Source organism: Rhinatrema bivittatum, chromosome 6 (assembly GCF_901001135.1).
Source record: "Rhinatrema bivittatum chromosome 6, aRhiBiv1.1, whole genome shotgun sequence".
NCBI lineage: Eukaryota > Metazoa > Chordata > Amphibia > Gymnophiona > Rhinatrematidae > Rhinatrema > Rhinatrema bivittatum.
The window spans coordinates 77428863-77447321 of record NC_042620.1 but is presented as its reverse complement, the minus strand read 5'-3'; the positions used below and the strand labels follow the sequence as shown (position 1 = coordinate 77447321).

General features: G+C 42.9%; 1 protein-coding gene across 1 annotated transcript in view; it reads left to right on the top strand.

Moving 5' to 3' along the window:
- PRPF40A (pre-mRNA processing factor 40 homolog A) overlaps nt 1-18459 on the top strand; it is a 391586-nt gene that overhangs the window by 371511 nt on the left and 1616 nt on the right. Inside the window, exon 26 of the mRNA XM_029605503.1 lies at nt 8415-8564. Within this exon, the coding sequence (XP_029461363.1) occupies nt 8415-8564 (150 nt within the window). The remainder of the gene's footprint in view (nt 1-8414; nt 8565-18459) is intronic.

The window sequence follows — 18459 nt, the reverse complement described above, 5'->3', positions numbered from 1 at the left end:
CCTTATGCCTGCCACACAATGCAGTTCACTTGACTCATCCCTCGGTCACTTTTTCCGGTTTTTTCGTGGAATGGGTCAAAATCATGTCTGACCAGTGGGTCCTCGACGTTCTCAGAGATGGGTACGCCTTCGGTTTGCTCGAGATTTTCGGGATCTTTTTCTATTTTCCCCATGCGGTCGGTCCCAGCGGCAAGCGGTGGAGCAAACCCCTGCCAGGCTCCTGTGTCTGACTGCAGTGGTCCCGGTTCCAGACAGCGAACTTGCTGCAGGCCAGTATTCTGTTTACTTCATCGTTCCCTAACAGGACGGGTCTTCGTCCGATCTTAGGCTTCAAAAGAGTCAACCGGGTTTTCAAGATCCCGCTTTTCCGCATGAAACCCTGCGAGCGGTCCTCGTGCTGTTTCGCCCCAGAGAGTTCCTCGCCTCACTTGTTTTGACAGAGGCGTATTTCTATATTCCGCATAGTCTCTTCACGTTCACATCCTCCACCGGGACTTCCAGTTCGGGGAGCTTTCCTTGGTCTCGCGACAGCACCTCGAGCCTTCACCAAAGTCATGGTGGTGGTGGCAGCAGCTCTCCGCCGGAAAGGGATCCTTGTTCACTCCTACCTGGACGTCTGGCTCATCCGGGCCAAGGCGGAGGCTCTTGCCGGCAGGCGGTGGATCGCGTGTTAGCTCTCCTCGCGTCTCTTGGATGCATACTGAATTTCTCCAAGAGCTATCTTCTGCCCTCCCAGGAGTTAGGGTTCCTGGGAGCCCACTTTGACAACCAGGTGGGCAAGGTCTTCTTGCCTCGCGCGCGGGCTCTCGAGTTGATCGGTCTGTTTCAGAGTCTGATCTTGCTGCCTTCTCCGACGGCCTGTGTCTGCCTGCAGGTCTCGGGCCCCTTGGCTTCTGCCATCGACCTTGTCCCTTGGGCTTTTGCTCATATGCGACCGTTCCAGATAGCTTTGCTGTCCCGTTGGCAGACAGTGTTGGAACAGTTTCACACAGTCCTCCCGTTTTTTGGGCCTTACCGTCGCCAACTTGCAGTGGTGGCTTTCCCTTCCTCATTTGCTACAGGGAAAGCCTCTCCAAGTCCCTCAGTGGACGATAGTAACCACGGACGCCAGTCTCTCGGGCTGCAGTGCGGTCTGCCTCTCCCAGTACGCCCAGGGGATCTGACCAGCAGCTCAGTCTCGCTGGCACATCATTCGGTTGGAGGCTCGGGTGATGTTCCTAGCTTTTCTGGGGTTTCTCCCCCTCATCCGCGGCAAGGCGATACGGGTCTTGTCCGACAGCTCCTCCACTGTGGCTTACATCAATCGCCAAGGAGGTGCCCGCAGTCCGCTGATGGCCCTGGAAACCAGCCGTCTCTTCGCCTGGGCAGAGCGACATCTACAGTGCCCGGCGGCCTCCCACATTGTGGGCAAGGGGAATGTTCAGGCCAATTTTCTCAGTCGTCAGTTGCTCAATCCCGGGGAGTGGGAACTCTCTGACGCAGCCATGAATCTCATCGTTGACAGGTGGTCCCCCACCACTTGGGCCTCATGGCGACCCTTTGCATTGCCAAGGCAAATTGGTTCTTCCACCACTGGAGGGAACACGGCTCAGAGGGAGTAGATGCTTTGGCTCTCCCTTGGCCGGCGGACGTCCTTCTGTACATGTTCACCCCCCCCCTCCCCGTGGCCCCTGGTCGCGAAAGTTCTCAGAAGAATGGAACTCCACCGGGGTCCCGTGGTTCTGGTAGCACCAGAGTGGCCGCGCAGACCGTGGATCGCGGATTTTCTCAACCTAGCGCCAGACGGACCTCTGCGGCTACGCCATCTTCCTCGGCTCCTTTGTCAAGGACCTGTATTTTTCGACCAGGCCGATCGCTCCTGTCTAGCGACCTGGTTTTTGAAAGACGACACCTAAGGCGCAAGGGCTATTAGGAGGAGGTCATCTCCACCTTGCTGCGGGCCCGGAAACAGTCAACTTCCCTGGCATACGCGCGTATCTGGAACATGTTTGAAGCTGTTTGTGCGGAGTCTGGTATCTCAGCGCTCTCCGCCCCGATCTCGTTAGTCCTCTCTTCCCCAAGAAGATCTTCTCCCCTCTCAGCTCTCTCCTGGGTCGGGTAGAATGTCATCACTGAGTGGGCCATCCGGTTGTGATTGGTGCTTGAAGGGCGTCAAGCATCTACGTCCACCTTCTCGGCCGCTTGCCCATCGGGGAGTTTTAATCTGATCCTTCGGGCCCTCTGTGCGACTCTGTTAGAACCTCTCCGTCACGCTACCTTGAAAGCTCTTACGCTTAAGACTGTCTTTCTGGTCTCTATCTCTTCTGCTCGTCTGATCTCGGTGATCCACGCACTGTCCTGTAGGGAACCTTTTTTTGCGATTTTCCGATTCTGGGGTATCCCAGAGTCAAGGGACAAGGTCGATGGCCCTTCCTTCTTAGTGAAGGTTCTTCTAACCTCCATGTCAACCTGTCGGCAGAACTCCCTGCGTTTTCCCCTGCGACTGGGACGATTTCTGTAAACTTGATACCATACGAGTTCTACTTTGCTATCTCCAGGTTACTCATGGCTTTCGGGTCTCGGTTCATCTTTTGTCCTCTGGAGTGGGCCCATTCGGGGTAAGCCGGCTTCTAAGACCACTATCGCGTGGTGGTTGAAGGAAGCGATCTCCTCGGCCTATCTTTGTCGAGGTCGGGCGGTTCCCGAGGGCCTTACGGCTCATTCACTGCGTTCTCAAGCTACTTCCTGGGCGAACAGTCAATCGGTCTCTCCGCAGGAGATTTGCAATGCCGCCACTTGGACGTCCTTGCATACTTTTGCTTGACACTACCGCCTGGAGGTGCAAGCTCCGCTTCTTGGTTCTTTTGGGCTACAAATGCTTCGAGCGGGACTGTCTCGGTCCCACCCAGTTTAGGGAAGCTTTGGTACATCCCACAGTCTGGACTGATCCGGATACATACAGGGAAAGGAAAATTAGTTCTTACCTGTTAATGTTCGTTCCTGTAGTACCACGGATCAGTCCAGACGCCCTTCCCTGTTTGTCTTTTTTTCTGTCCTCTCGAAGTTTGTTTCTCTTGCAGATTTGTAGATTTCCACACATCTTTTTGGTGCATGAATACTGAGCAAATACACCGGAAGCCTTGGTTGCCCAGCACCAAGTATATGCAAGAGCAATTAGTCATACCATATCTATTACATTGTTCTACATCTGCTCCATTGAGCTTTCTGGTTACTTGCTTGATCCTATTCTGGTTTTGTTGTTTTCTGCTTTGACAATGGTTATACTGAAGGGTTACAGGATAGGCTCTGTCCTCATACAGGATATCCTTTCAGTTTTAGTCTCTCCACCTGCTGGAAAGGAGGCTCAGCCCACAGTCCGGACTGATCCGTGGTACTACAGGAACGAAAATTAACAGGTAAGAACTAATTTTCCTTTTGAAAAGCTGGTGATTGTGTGCTTTTGTGCTTAATCAGCAGTGTCTTCCATTCTCACTGAATCCAACATGTTTATTGTTATAACCCATTTTTTTGTCCATATCATGAAATTATCCTTATTACACTAGACCATTCCAAATACATGGGGTTTGCTCCCCTACCAGCAGGTGGAGACAGAGCAGTTTCCTTATCATGCTACTACATGAGTCTAGACAACCAAGTTGCTTCCTCTCTTGCTGGCAAATGAGAGATCACAGCTTTCTCTGTGATGTGATGATATCACAACTACTTACTTATAGTGCAGTCCAGAAAAAAAGCATTTTCTGCCTCCTGGAGACATACTGGTGGTGCAGCAGGAATTTTTCTGGGTTGATACAGCATGGACTTTTGCCCCTGGTAGTTGGAGGGTCAAGCACTTGGAATTTTTTCCAGTGTTGCATGCCTTACTGCAGAGATGCCCAGCCCCAGAAGGGATTTCGTAGAGTCTGAGGGATTGATTTAGTAGTGTTTAGAAAAAAAAAGAGAGAGAGATCAAGACGAGGATCCTTCCGCTCTCACCCCCCCCCCCCCCTTCTTATTTTTCTGCAAGTCTTCTTTCATTAAATCAGGGAATGAAGAAAGGCTTGTGAGTTGCAGGACTGAGGCAGTGTTCAGAGCTCCAGCAAATTGTGTGTGCCTTGACCTCTGGGAGCAAGTGCAACTGTTTGGGGGTGAGTTTTTTTTACCATCTTTGTCTGCACTGCATCAGTCCAATGGAGGAAGAGCGGGGCTGACGGGCTTGCGGTTGCAGGTGTTGCTTGACATCCTCTGGTGTTTTATGTACCACGTACTGAAAAATTGGGGAGATGCAGGGGAAGTCATCTAAAGTTCCTGAGTTGGTCGCAATAGGGCAGCCACTGCAAGAGATGGCGGCCTCTTCAGTTTCCCACACTTGAGTGCAGGATGATTGAGTCTACAGTTTCGGCGGTAACATCCGCCATTTTAGACTGGTCTAGCAGGGCAAATATCTTCCATGGTGCAGTCTTATCTATTTGTGTATTCTCCAGGGTTGTCCCTTGTGGGGATGTGGTCAGTACCATGGCCTAAAGCCCTAGTATGCCTGCCTCAGGGGAATTTACTCTGAATTTCTTTAGGTTGCTTCATTAGGCCTTCTGTGCAATTCAGAGACCTGGTGAAAGGGTGAAGCCTTTAAGGCTCTTAGGTTTGGGGGTCTTGCATTAGGGGCCCTGCATCGGAAATGATGCTTTGTAAGTGGGCCAGGTTGTCCGTAGAATCGAGGGATGCTTCTCCTACTGTGCCCAAGGATCCACAACTAGAGGATCCGAAGGAGATTTTTTGATTATAGATAGCTTTTCTTCCTTGGAGAAATTCCTTCAGAGAAGGGAGTATGATTCTGTTATCTGGCTTTTTCACAGAGATGAGATGGCATCTCTTTGATCAGGTCATTACATCCCTTAGCATCAAACATCAAAGTAGAAGAAGACCCCCTGTCTGGGATCCTGTTATCAAGGGTGTTCATAAGTCTTTTAAATCCTTCTCCCTTTGTTTGGAGGTAGAAGAAATGTTGCTGGCGGAATGAAAATCTCCAAAGTCTAGATTCAGAGGAGTGAAACAGGTTGTATCCACTCTTGCAGGATACCATTCAAGATTTGTTTCAGATGATAAGGGTAGCTGTGCTGGTTTTGGTGGTGACTAAGAGAACTACTATCTACCTGGGGATCCTTAAGAGAAAGGCCTTCCTCCTCTGGGAAAGTCTAAGATTCCTTTGTAGCATATTTTGGCTTCTAATGCCCTATTGGTTCAGATTGCAGTTTGTGGCAGCCTTGTGGCATGTAAACCTTTCAATATTGTGCAATAATTTTATTTTTTCAATCAAACTTGTGAAAAGTTACATCAATAAAAAACACCACAATCACTCTTCATTCATACATTAAAAATACAAACCAATGACACAGTATATTTCATACAGCTCATCATATACAAATACAAAGGTACATAATATCAATCTTATTAAGAAAAACTTTTCTTCATAGAGTTTCCAATGAATTTCAATTAAATTGCTTAATTATAATTTCATATTCCAAAGGTTATATATAGGTGTGCTAATTCTCTGCACACATCCTCCGCTGTTTGCAATATTCCACAGCTGTTATAGTAAACTTGTGCCAAGGGACTAGCCCTATTAACACTCCATCCACGTTTATACAGTCCGACAACGGATCCTTGTTTCACCCACGTTTGGGCTTCATCAGGGACATACTGTTAATAACTACCCGGTGTTCACCTGAGGCAATTACTCTCTATAAACCTCTCAAATGTTGTACCAATGACAACATTTCTTATAACGATTTCTTATCACGTGTCAAGTAAACGTTTACTTGACACGTGATAAGCGTTGTTTTTGGGAAAGTGTTTGAACAACTCGGAAGGTTGAATTTAAAATCGTTATAAGAAATGTTGTCATTGGTACAACATTTGAGAGGTTTATAGAGAGTAATTGCCTCAGGTGAACACCGGGTAGTTATTAACAGTATGTCCCTGATGAAGCCCAAACGTGGGTGAAACAAGGATCCGTTGTCGGACTGTATAAACGTGGATGGAGTGTTAATAGGGCTACTCCCTTGGCACAAGTTTACTATAACAGCTGTGGAATATTGCAAACAGCGGAGGATGTGTGCAGAGAATTAGCACACCTATATATAACCTTTGGAATATGAAATTATAATTAAGCAATTTAATTGAAATTCATTGGAAACTCTATGAAGAAAAGTTTTTCTTAATAAGATTGATATTATGTACCTTTGTATTTGTATATGATGAGCTGTATGAAATATACTGTGTCATTGGTTTGTATTTTTAATGTATGAATGAAGAGTGATTGTGGTGTTTTTTATTGATGTAACTTTTCACAAGTTTGATTGAAAAAATAAAATTATTGCACAATATTGAAAGGTTTACATAATTCTCTATGTGTATGGGTATATATGATAATTAGAGAATTTCTTTTTGATATATTCCCTATGTGTGTGTTTTTAGTCTTGTGGCATGAGCATTTCTGCTCTGGGTTTAGCAGCTCCCTGAGGTAAAGAGGATGCCCGGCTTCAGTTGGATACTGCGTTGTTGGCAGATGCTTTGTATGATCTTATTAGAATTTCATCTCTGTCGGTAGCATCTGCTGTGGCAGCTGGGAGACTTCTATGACTCTGACACTGGGCAGTAGATTCTTGATCCAAAGCCTGGCTGGGCAAGCATCTCTTTAAAGGAAATTTACTGTTTAGTGAGGATCTCAAGCAGTTGGTTAAGGACCTTAGGAGTTCCCAAGCTTCAAAAGGTTCCTAAAGATAAAGGTCAGATATTCTATTGGAGTGGTAGAGGTCATGGTTAATACTGAGATTACACAAGGTACATACCCAGTTGCAATTTAGTTCCTAATCTTTCCAGTTCATAAGAAGGAACCAGCTCTTTTGGGGATCCAGAAAACCAAGGTCTAATTCAACTGCCTTCTCCTGAACAGGTCATGTTTCCCAATCAAATGTAGTAAGTTTGCTCTTTTGTGCTTGTGCAACCAAAATGATAATAGGGATGGAACAACTCTATTATGATCACTATTGCCAAGCGGCCCCACCACCCTTACCTCTCTCACCAAATCCTGTGCTCCACTGAGAATTAGATCTAAAATTGCTCCCTCTCTCATCGGTTCCTAAACCAATTGCTCTATAAAAATGTCATTTATTCCATCCAGGAACTTTTATATCTTTAGCATGTCCCGATGATGCATTTACCTAGTCAATGTTGGGGTAATTGAAATCTCCCATTATTACCGTACTACCAATTTGGTTAGCTTCCCTAATTTCTCATAGCATTTCATTGTCCGTCTCACCATCTTGACCAGGTGGACAGTAGTATACTCTTATCACTATAGTCTTCCCTGACACACAAGGGATTTCTATACATAAAGATTCAATTGTGCATTTAGTCTCATGCAGGATGTTTATCCTGTTGGACTCTATGCCATCCCGGACATAAAGCGCCACACCGCCTCCCGGGTGCTCCTCTCTGTCATTGCGATACAATTTGTACCCCGGTATAGCACTGTCCCATTGGTTGTCCTCCTTCCACTATGTCTCTGAGATGCCAATTAAGTCTATGTCATCATTCACTGCTACACATTCTAATTCTCCCATCTTACTTCTTAGACTTCTGGCATTAGCATACAAGCATTTCAAAGTTTGTTTTTTGTTTGTATTTTAATTCTGCTTTTTAATTGATAGGGATAAGTTACTTTTTTAGCTCAGCTGAGTTTTTAGTTACAGGCACTTGGACTACTTTTCTTATAATTGGAACCTCACTGTTGGGATGCCCTAATTCTAATGCATCATTAGTATCCTTTGAAGATACCTCTCTCCGAACCATGCGCTGCTGAGCAACTGTCTGCTTTCCCCTTTGTTCTAGTTGCCACAAAAAATTAGTTGTGCCCATTGGAAACATTTTTCTGTTTGTATTTCCCCTTTTTTTTTGTTCAAGGCAACCTGTGGATAGGGATTACCCACATATGAGGACTTTACATTTTGCTTGTCCTTGGAGAAAATGAGTTGTTTGCTTGTAACAAATGTTCTCAGAGCATAGCAAGATGCAAGTCCTCATAAAACCTACCCTCCTTGCCTTGGAGATGATTCTTCACATATATTTATATGAATAGCTATGAAAGAAATGAGGGTTTCCACATGAAGTAGTGACAAGGGTCATGCTGGATTTGCTCATTCAAGCATGCCAAAAGCTCTAGAAGCTTTTGAGTAAATCTTCCACACTGGGCTGCGTCACACATGTGGATACCAAGTCCACATGTGTGGACTTGGTATCCAGTTGGCCTCAGAACATCTGTTACAGGTAAGCAATTTTCAATTTACAAAAGTATGATCAGACTTAATAAATGTTATTTGGACCTCCTGATGATTTCTACCTCATGTTTTATTCTTTTCTGGTATTCTTTGTCACTGTAGGATTCTCCTGAATCAGATGGCGAACGAGAGAAAGACAAAAAGGAAAAAGAAAGAGAGAAAGAAAAGGATAAGGAAAATGAAAAAGAACGAGCTAAACAAAGATCAGATTCTAAACATAAATCTCCCAAAAAACGAACTGGAAAAGATTCTGTAAGTTTTTAGTGTAACTGTCAGCTGAAAAGACTTTTCAGAAGACAATGGTTTTTACCCATGCTGTCGGTTGGCTCCCTCATCTAATATCCTTAACCATATCTTGCCACCTAAATAAATACTGGTTTTGGGGCTATTTTAGCAAATAAAGAGGTACTGTGAATGGTTAATCTTATTAAAAATAGCTAGGTATTTGTGATGCCTGTCTGGCCACATCACCAGGTTCCTTGTTAAGAAGGGGAACAATGTTTTCTATAATTACTTGAATAAAGTAATGTGGTTGCCATGTTGGTACACTTAGATACATAGACATAAGAGTCAACAAACCAGCAGTAAGTGACACCTGTTTATTGGAATAACTTGTTATATGTGTGACCGTAGATTTCAAATTACAGGATATCATCTGCATTGAACTTAGAGCATATCTTGCCCCAGGGAGTTGTCCTGCCCAAAGAATAGATGGCAAAGGAAATCTGAAGAAGCTATCCTTAAATTCTTGTTTATGTTGTAGAAGCCTTTGCTTTTCATCATGTATGGAGCAATGTATTTTGGAAGGATTTTCCATCTCTCCTAGATAGTAAGACTGTAGCCCAACAATTCTCAACCTAGAGCCACACTTGAAAGTTTACTTGGAATAGAAGTCCCCCTTCTCAAGTTCTTTTCTCCATGACTGACTCCCCTGACTCTTCCTTTTTTGGATTGGTATGATGGCCAGGATCGGCTTGACTTAACTCCTGTCAGGGGCAATAGTGATGCTATTCTTTTCCTTTGTGTTAGGTAGGATCTCTCCTCATAGTTTGTCATCACTTTTTTGGCTTAGATCCATTCCTTGACTGTCCTGTTTCAGGGGTGGACTGGCAATATTGACTATATCTCATGCCACCCCATATTTTTCAGTCTCCCATTCCCCAATAATTAAGATGTTAATGCCCTGGCCTAGCCCTAATTCCAAAGCTCTGTACTGGAGTCATGTTTCATATATTTGTGACTATTAGAGATTATGTTGATAAATTGAATAATAATTAACAGATTCTATGAAATGATATCTTACACCTGTTTGGATGACAAGGATTCTTTCCCAAGGAAGAGGTTAATGAAGAACTCTAAAGTAATGTGGTTACCATGTTAGTTAACTTGGATATATAGAAATAAAGGTCAACAATAAGTTGTAGCTGATACCTATTTATTGAGTTAACTTAATACATTTTGAGAGAGATGCTTTTTCTTCAAATCAATGCAACATCATCACATAAGATCTCAACTTTTTAGCTAAAGATACCACTTTACCACAAGGTCTATTACTACTCTACTTCAGTTCATTATTAGTCTTAATAAGGTACATTTTTCATCTTCCGTTTGTGCTGACCAGATGCTAGTGAAGATTTTAGTTTGTGTGCCTACTGGTTTCTGCTCCAGTAGCATTACCATGGATATCGATGAGACTGTCATTTGGCAATATCAGGCACAGGAAACTCGAGGTTTGAAGAAGGTAATCGGTTTGTCAGCAGTAGTGATAAGATGTGACCCATACTGTTCTGCAGCTAGGACCGAGGAGAGATATTTGCTTTCTCAGTGGATGTGAGCAGGGCTATTTGTACATACTCAGTTGGCAGCAGGATCTGGAGAAGGTATAGCTGTTCAGGAATCCATCAGCAACAGTTGTCTACAAGAGGCACATCATCATTCAGGTTGAACCCAGAGGTTCTTTCAATAGCAGCAGCCTTGTGGCAGCCATTTTCTTCAGCTAGTAAGGTCCACACAGTGAGTGAGGCATCACCTTGCCCAAAGTTTTGTGACTTTAAAAGTATTCATTAATTGTCACAGGATCCTCTTTTTGTTGTAAAAATGAAATATCACAGAGAGGAGACTGGTCCTCTGGAAAAAGTGTGTTTACATGTATGAATAGTTGTCCCCTGTTGCAGGGGAGTAACTAGGGAAGCAACTAGTATAGTTTATTTGATGTTTAATTTTTGTTTTTCTAGGACTGGCTCATATGCACATTTTTTGGATGCAATTCTGGTTCTTCCAGTGGTCTGTATTTCCCTTTTTCTTTTGTGGGCCATGAGTGGACATACTTTGTTCCTTCACTCTGAAGGAACAAAGTAAGAACTCTGTATGACAAATCACTATTAGCATAGCAGGGACTATGTGGTATTTTATCATACTGCTGCCAATTTGCATTTATTCCCAGTTTGATTTTTTGCATTTTTTTTATAAGGAAATGTTTTGTAGGAAGAAAGCATATGCTAGAGAATGACATTGCCTTGATTGTACTGCTCACATGGAACCTTCAACAGCTATTTAGATTGGCATAGTTTGTAAAAGAAAAGATATGGACAAGGATCCATTTTCTCCACCCCCATCTTGTCTCTCTAGCTGTTGAGCCAGAATGTTCCATTCTCCAAGGATAAGCAGGATGGCAGAACTCACACATGGGTGACATTATCTGATGGAGCCCGGCAAGGAAAACTTATGTCAAAGTTTCTAGAACTTTGACTGAGCCTCTTTGAGCATGCTCAATCATGTATTATACCATGCGGAGTCCCCTCAATCTTTCTTTTTCCACAGAGCCAGTGTTTTGCAGTGGAGTGAGTCTCTCATATTTTTCCTTTCTATTAAGGATTTTCTAGTCATTTTTCAGTGCTTTTTTGCTGTAAAGTTACAATCTGAATCTTGCAGATTGACATGGGTTCCCTCTGTTCTCCCCTCTATTTTCCCTAGGTAGGTCTTTCGACATTTCAAGTAAGTTTCTTTTTCTGTAGTCTATCCCCAGGGCAGCAGAGTGCTTGGTGCCCTTTGGCCATTGAGAGCCGCCACCTGCAATTTCAATCTTGCGTCCCTTTTGTTTCACAATGCCATGTCATCATCGGGATTCCAGTGATGCCTTCCCATGCAGGAGGACTGTGTCCTATGCTTGGGTGCATCGCATGGCATCTGGGGTTGTCACAAATGTGCACAAATGCCCCCCAAAGGGCACCATGCCTGTTTGGAAAAGATGGACCAATGCTTTGGGCACCAGAAAAAAATCTGAGGCATTGATATCGAGGGACCTCTGAGCTGCACAATTGGTCATCAAGCTATCAACATCAGCGGGGCCATCGGCTCCATTTGCATGAGTGACTATCAGGGACTCCAGAGACGGGCCATGGTTAATCTTTTTTGACCTCAGCACCAGAGAAGGACTGCGTTGAGCATTGAGTTAGTCTCTGGAGCAAGGGATAGCAAACCGGATCTTCCACCTCTGGGGAACCTCTAAGGTAGACCTGTTTGCGGCATCTTGGAATAGGAAGGTTCCTCTGTTCTGTTCCACATACAGGGCACACAGCAAGCTAGCCTTAGACGCTTATTGCCCTTCATTGGGGCTAGGGCCTCCTGTACGCATATCCTCCAGCTCCACTGGTGGCGAAGACTTTGTTGAAGCTCAGAGAGTGCAAAGGGACTATGATTTTCATAGCCTCCCATTGGCTGAGGATAGTATAGTTTCCGCTTCTTTGGGAGTTGTGCATCAGGAAACCGATCAGACTGTGGACTTCCCCAGAACTCATCATCCAGGATCGGGGCAGGTTGCAGCATCCCAATTTCCAGGCCCTATCACTCACGGCTTGAATGATGAGCGGTTGATCGTGGAACCCCTCAGTCTCTCAGAATGTGTCTTATGTCCTTGTAACTTCCAGAAAGCCTTCCTATGGACTGAAGTGGAGGAGGGTTTTTGTGTCATATGAGTAAAAGGCACTAGAACCTTCCTACTGCTCAACACAAAAACTGCTTGACTCCCTTCTATATCTCTTCGAAGCTGGTCTCGAGACCAACTCAGGGTTCATCTGAGTGCAATTGGCACATATCACCATCTCTGTACAGCCTATAATTATATATTTCATGTGGGGTCTGCTTCAGCTGAAGCCTCCCTAAGGTCTCCCGCTGTATCCTGAAACCTCAACAAAGTTTTAGCTCAGCTAATGGAAGCGCCTTTCTAGCTGCTGTGCTTCTGTGACCTGAAGTACCTGACCTGGAAGGTTGTATTTTTGGTGGCAGTTACTTCAGCATGCAGGGTCAGAAAGCTCCAGTCCTTAGTGACTTATCACACTCCATTTTTCACAATAGGGTGGTCTTGCCTACATACCATAAGTTCTTGTCTAAGACGGTGTCAGACTTTCATCTTAACTAGTCCATCGTCCTGCCAACATTCTTTCACAGGCCTCAACCTCAACCAAGGTGCACATGCCCTGCACCGTTTGGGCTGCAAGAGAGGCTTGTCCATAGACAGTCCACTCAGCTGGGAATTGCCATTGCCAAACAGATGTTATCCAATTGGCTAGCAGACTGCATCTCCTTCTGTTATGCTCAAGAGGGATTGCATCTTGTGGTTCATATAAAGGCTTACTCTCTCCGAGCCATGACAGCATTCTTGGCCTACTTGCGAGCAGTCCCCATGGAGGAGAGCTGCAGAGTTGTGACAATGAAGTACCATCCATTCATTCACATCACATTACTGTTTGGATAGGAATGGCCAATGCGATAGCAGGTTTGGTCAATCTGTCCTTTGGAATTTGTTTGAAGTTTAGAACCCAACTCTTTTACCGCCAGGATCCATTGTTTTTCTTCAGGCTGCCTCTTTTCCTGTTATCAACAAAACGTGGTAGTTGTGCCCATTAGCTCCTGTTTGTTGGTCACCTTATTTGTTTGGGGGCTGCCTTTAGCTGGGGATTCAACCATGTGTGTGAACTGCCATCCTGCTTGTCCTCGGAGAAAGCAGAGTTGCTTACCCTGTAGCACATGTTCTACAAGGACAACAGGATGTCAGTCCTCAGAAGATTTGCCTGCCTCCCAGTGGAGTTTGGTCTCCACTTCATGCTCAAGTATGCCCAGAGAAGCTCAGTCAAAGTTTTAGAAACTTTGACATAAGTTTTCTGTTTTGGGCTCTATCGGATGATGTCACCCATGTGTGAGGATTGACATCCTGCTGTTCTTGGAGTATAGCTGTTACAGGTAAGCAACTCTGCTTTACCTAGACTCAGCAGAGGTCACTGCTCATTGGTGCCACATGAAGACATCAGGCCAACACTGTCAGGCATCACACCAGGCTGCCAAGCTACTACTCTCTTCTTGGCCCCACTGGGTCATTTTATAATCCATGATGATGAGGTTAGTAACATGGTTCTTCTCTGCCGTCATTTATTAATTGGTCCATCCAGTCTGCCCAGTTCGCTGTCACTTTAGATAGAATAGCATATATATTTCCATACTTAAGCCAACACCAATAACTCCCCCAATCTCTCTTACTCAGCATCTTGACCTTGTTCCTACCACTGCTCTCTAAATCTGTGCCAGGCATGTTTAAATTTAGTTAAAATGCTTGCCGCTATCACCTCCACTGACAGCCTATTCAAGGTCTTGTCTTTTTATTTTTCCCATGTCTTACCACAAAGCTTTGTGAGACTATCTTCTAAAACATTTGGCCATCCCATGCTATTGTGAGGATTATAACCTTGGCTTCATTTAGATTAGTCCAGCATTCTTGGAAACTTGATGCAATCATACTGTAACTCTTGACTTAGATCTGTTAAAAGAGTACTTCAAGATAGAAACATCACAACCATTCTAGTTGCAGTCATGCAAGATATTTTTGGGCTCTCCTGACTTGTTTCTGACGTTGCTGTACATCTAGGGATGATCAAATATGTGGACATCATCACAGATGAGTCAGTTTGGATGGGTGCCATTTTGAACTGATCTGTAGGTCATGGATTTGGGCAACAGGAAGAGAGAATGTTGGACATAAAATTCTTGAAGATGAGAGCAATTTTCATTGTCGGGAGCAGAATGTGAAATAGAACATAACGAACAGTTTAACTTTTTTATGGTTGATATATATGAACGGAGTTGAAACATATAGTGGAGTTGATTAGACTCTTACTGTGAGCAAAACATTTCTTCAACAACATTTCTGTTTAAAATATACAAGGTAAGGAGAATGTTCAAGAGGACTAGTTAAGCAGAAGCAGTGTGGAACATTGAGAATGAAACCTAAATTAGCAGATGTTTCTGGTTGCTCGTGGGGAAAAAACAGCATAGATTTGATGGCATCTAGGAACAATATTAAACTAAGACATTTCTACCCCAGAAGCTCAGATGCATTGTCACAAACATAGAAGCAAAATCTGTTGTATAGGTTCATTCACAGAGCATGAGTCCCAGACGTTTACATCAAATTTAACAGTACAGTGCAAAAGTATTAATAATTACTCTATATTAGCCAAGAAGGATATGGTTTCTGAAGATGGTGGAATTACCAGTTATGCAGCTTCTACAGATATTGTAGCAGAGGATATTCTAAACCAAGGCCTACTTTTACATTCAGCCTGAAGACTGTCTGTAGATAGAAAGGACATTGATTTAAAAAAAAAAAAAAAGACTAAACTGAAGAGCTTAGGCCATATATTATTCCTTATGCAAAAGATTTACACATTGGTGCAGAGAATTCCATGAAGAGATTAAATCAAATGGTTTTAGGGTTTTTTGCTAAAAAGCTTAAAATGCATGCCATAGCCTTTTTGGCTATACAGGGAAATTTAGTAATTAAATCATACAACATCATAAGACTAATTTTATAAAAGTAACAAGCTATTAATTCCAAGTTTTCTTCAAGCAACGGAGTTCACTGCTCATATTTTTAAAACACAATCTCCTGGACAAGTGGAGATGTTAGTTAGATATTTCAAGTTGCTCTATTTCTCACTCAGTAAGATACAGTTGTGTTCATAAGTTTGCATACCCCTAGCAGAATTTGTAAGAAGTATAGCATTTTAATAAAACATGATTCAAATTAAACTATTATGCATCACAGAATAGCACCATCATTAAACAAACCATAGCAATAAAGGAAATAATGAAATGGTCCTGTTAAGTTTGCATACCCTTAGTTCTTAATATCATGAATTTCCCCCCCTTGCATCTTTTGTGACAGTTGTGAATGAGGCCCTTCATTTTCTCATGTGGTAAAGCTGCCCATTTCTCTTGGTAAAAAGCCTCCAGATCCTGTACATTTTTTGGTTGTCTAGCATGAACTGAAGGTTTGTTCTACCCAGAGTGGCTCAATGAGGCTGAAGTCAAGAGACTCTGATGGCCATTCCAGAACCTTTCTTCTGCTGCAGCCACTGAAGGGTTGACTTAACCTTATATTTTGGATCATTGTCATGTTGGAAAATCCAAGTGTGCCCTGTGCGCAGCTTCCTGGCTAATGAATGTAAATTCTCCTCCCTTATTTTCTGATAAGATGCTGTATTCATCCTGCCATCAATTGTGATTAAATTCCCTGTGCCACTGTAGCTCACCCCCTCCCCCCGAAACTGCTGAGATCCACCTCCATGCTTCATGATAGAGATGGTGTGCTTCTCTTCATAGGTCTTGTTAACTCCTCTCCTAACACAGCATTTATGGTTGTGACCATAAAGTTCAATTTTGTTCCAGAAGTTTTGAGGCTTCTCTAGGTGCTGTTTGGCATATTGTAAGCAGGCTGTTTTGTGGCATTGGTGCAACAATGGCATTTTCTGGCAACTCTATCCTGCAGCCCATTTTTGTTCAAATATCTCCTTATTGTGCATGCTGAAACAGCCACACCACTTTGTTTCAGAGAAGGCTGTATTTCAGTAGAAGTTGCTTGTGGGTTTTTGTTTGCATTCCAACAAATTTCCTGGGAGTTATGTCTGAAATCTTTCTTGGTCTATCTGACCGTGGCTTGGTATTAACAGAACCCATAATTTTCCACTTCTTGATCTGAGTTTGAACAGTACTGATTGGCATTTTTAAATCTTTGGATATCTTTTTATTTCCTTTTCCTAATTTATACATTTGAACTACTTTTGCTTGCAGATCTTTTGTCAGTTCTTTTGCTTTTCCCATGCTTCAGTAACCACCAAAGTCAATGCAGCCCTGGATGAATTGCATAAGGTTTCCTCAAGAGCTAAGAAACTCATTAACTATTTATACACAGACAATACATACAATCACCAAGGCACAGGTGTGGATATCTACCCTTCATTCCTATCTCAACCTGTGTGTCTCAACTTGAGTGTATATTATCAGCCCAAATATTCAAGGGTATGCAAACTTTTGAATAGGATTATTTTATTATTTCCTTTATTGCTATGATTTATTTAATGATTAAACTACTATGCATCACAGAATAGCACAATTTGAAACTTGTTAAAAATAACAGATGTGTTTTGTCTGATCACTCATGTTTTCTTAAAATGCTACACATCTTACAAATTCTGCCAGGGGGATGTAAACTTAACGAGCACAACTGGGGGCATGGGGAAGTGGGTACAGTCGAGTGGGCTTATCCTGTTAATGCCTGTTCTGTTAATTTTCCCTTCAATTTGGTCCAGCCCACCTTACTTATTTTTTTTTAAATGTTCTCCTTTTTTAATACTTTCATTTTCACACTTACCCATTCCGCCCTCCAACCTGCCAGATGACATTCCTGAGTATCTTGGTAGACTCTCACAAGCCTGAGGGGTGCTTTCTGAGGCGCATCCTCAGCATTGCTCAATATCTTGCAAGGGCCACCTTGCAGCAGCTGTCTTTCCCTACATAACTCCTCCCGCCCACACCCTTACCTGTATCAAACTCTACCTTGATTAATTTTTATTCTACTTTTACATTGTGTTAGGATTTCTGCAGGACTGTTACAAGTTATATATGTTAAGTACTTTTCAGTTTTAATTATGCTTTGGATGTTTCTTAACTGGAGAAGGCAAGCTTGAAGTACTTTATGGTCAGGTAGGATCTTTAGTTGAAAATATTGCAAGATCTTATGTGATGGTATTGGTCTGAAGCCTGCAGCTACAGGAGACAAACTGGTGCGGAAGTAGTAGAACAGTAATTGATAGGGTAAGAAGTCACAGTTCACATTAGAGATCAAATTTAAATAAATAGCTTACGAAAAGACTACAGCATTCTTTGTCAACTTTAGGTCATTACACTTCTTGAACTAAAATATAGGAAGAGGTGTGGCATAATTGAAAAATATTGATACCATTTATGTTGATTATATATGGTGCAAACTACATGTAAGGGTATAATGAAATAGGCTTTCAGGAGCTGATAAAGAGTGAAGAAAAATAGTTTGCTACAAATGGTGCTGAACATTAGAAGGAAGGGAAGTGGTGCCATTTTTTACACTAGTTTATTTACCTTGTGAGCTATAGTTTTAATTGGGTAAAAAAAATGCAGACATTGTTACCTTTAAACTAGATGTGCTAGTGAAAGACAGACAAAATTCTCTTTTTAGTTTGGATTTTATCATTGAGGTGGTATTGGAGTTTTAAGTTTTGAAAAGTAATTTCTAGTTTACTGCTGACACTATTACTCCTCTAAATTTGGGTCACTATGTTGACCTACTTTAGGCTCCCACTCCCCATAAGAAAATGCTATGCTGGGTCAGACCAAGGGTCCATCAAGACCAGCATCCTGTTTCCAACAGAGGCCAAACCAGGCCACAAGAACCTGGCAATTACCCAAACACTAAGAAGATCCCATGCTACTGATTCAATTAATAGCAGTGGCTATTCCCTAAGTAAACTTGATTAATAGCCGTTAATGGACTTCTCCTCCAGGAACTTGTCCAAACCTTTTTTGAACCCAGCTACACTAACTACACTAACCACATCCTCTGGCAACAAATTCCAGAGCTTTATTGTGCGTTGAGTGAAAAAGAAATTTCTCCGATTAGTCTTAAATGTGCTACTTGCTAACTTCATGGAATGCCCCCTAGTCCTTCTATTATTCGAAAGTGTAAATAACCGAGTCACATCTACTCGTTCAAGACCTCTCATGATCTTAAAGACCTCTATCATATCCCCCTCAGCCATCTTTCTCAACTGAACAGCCCTAT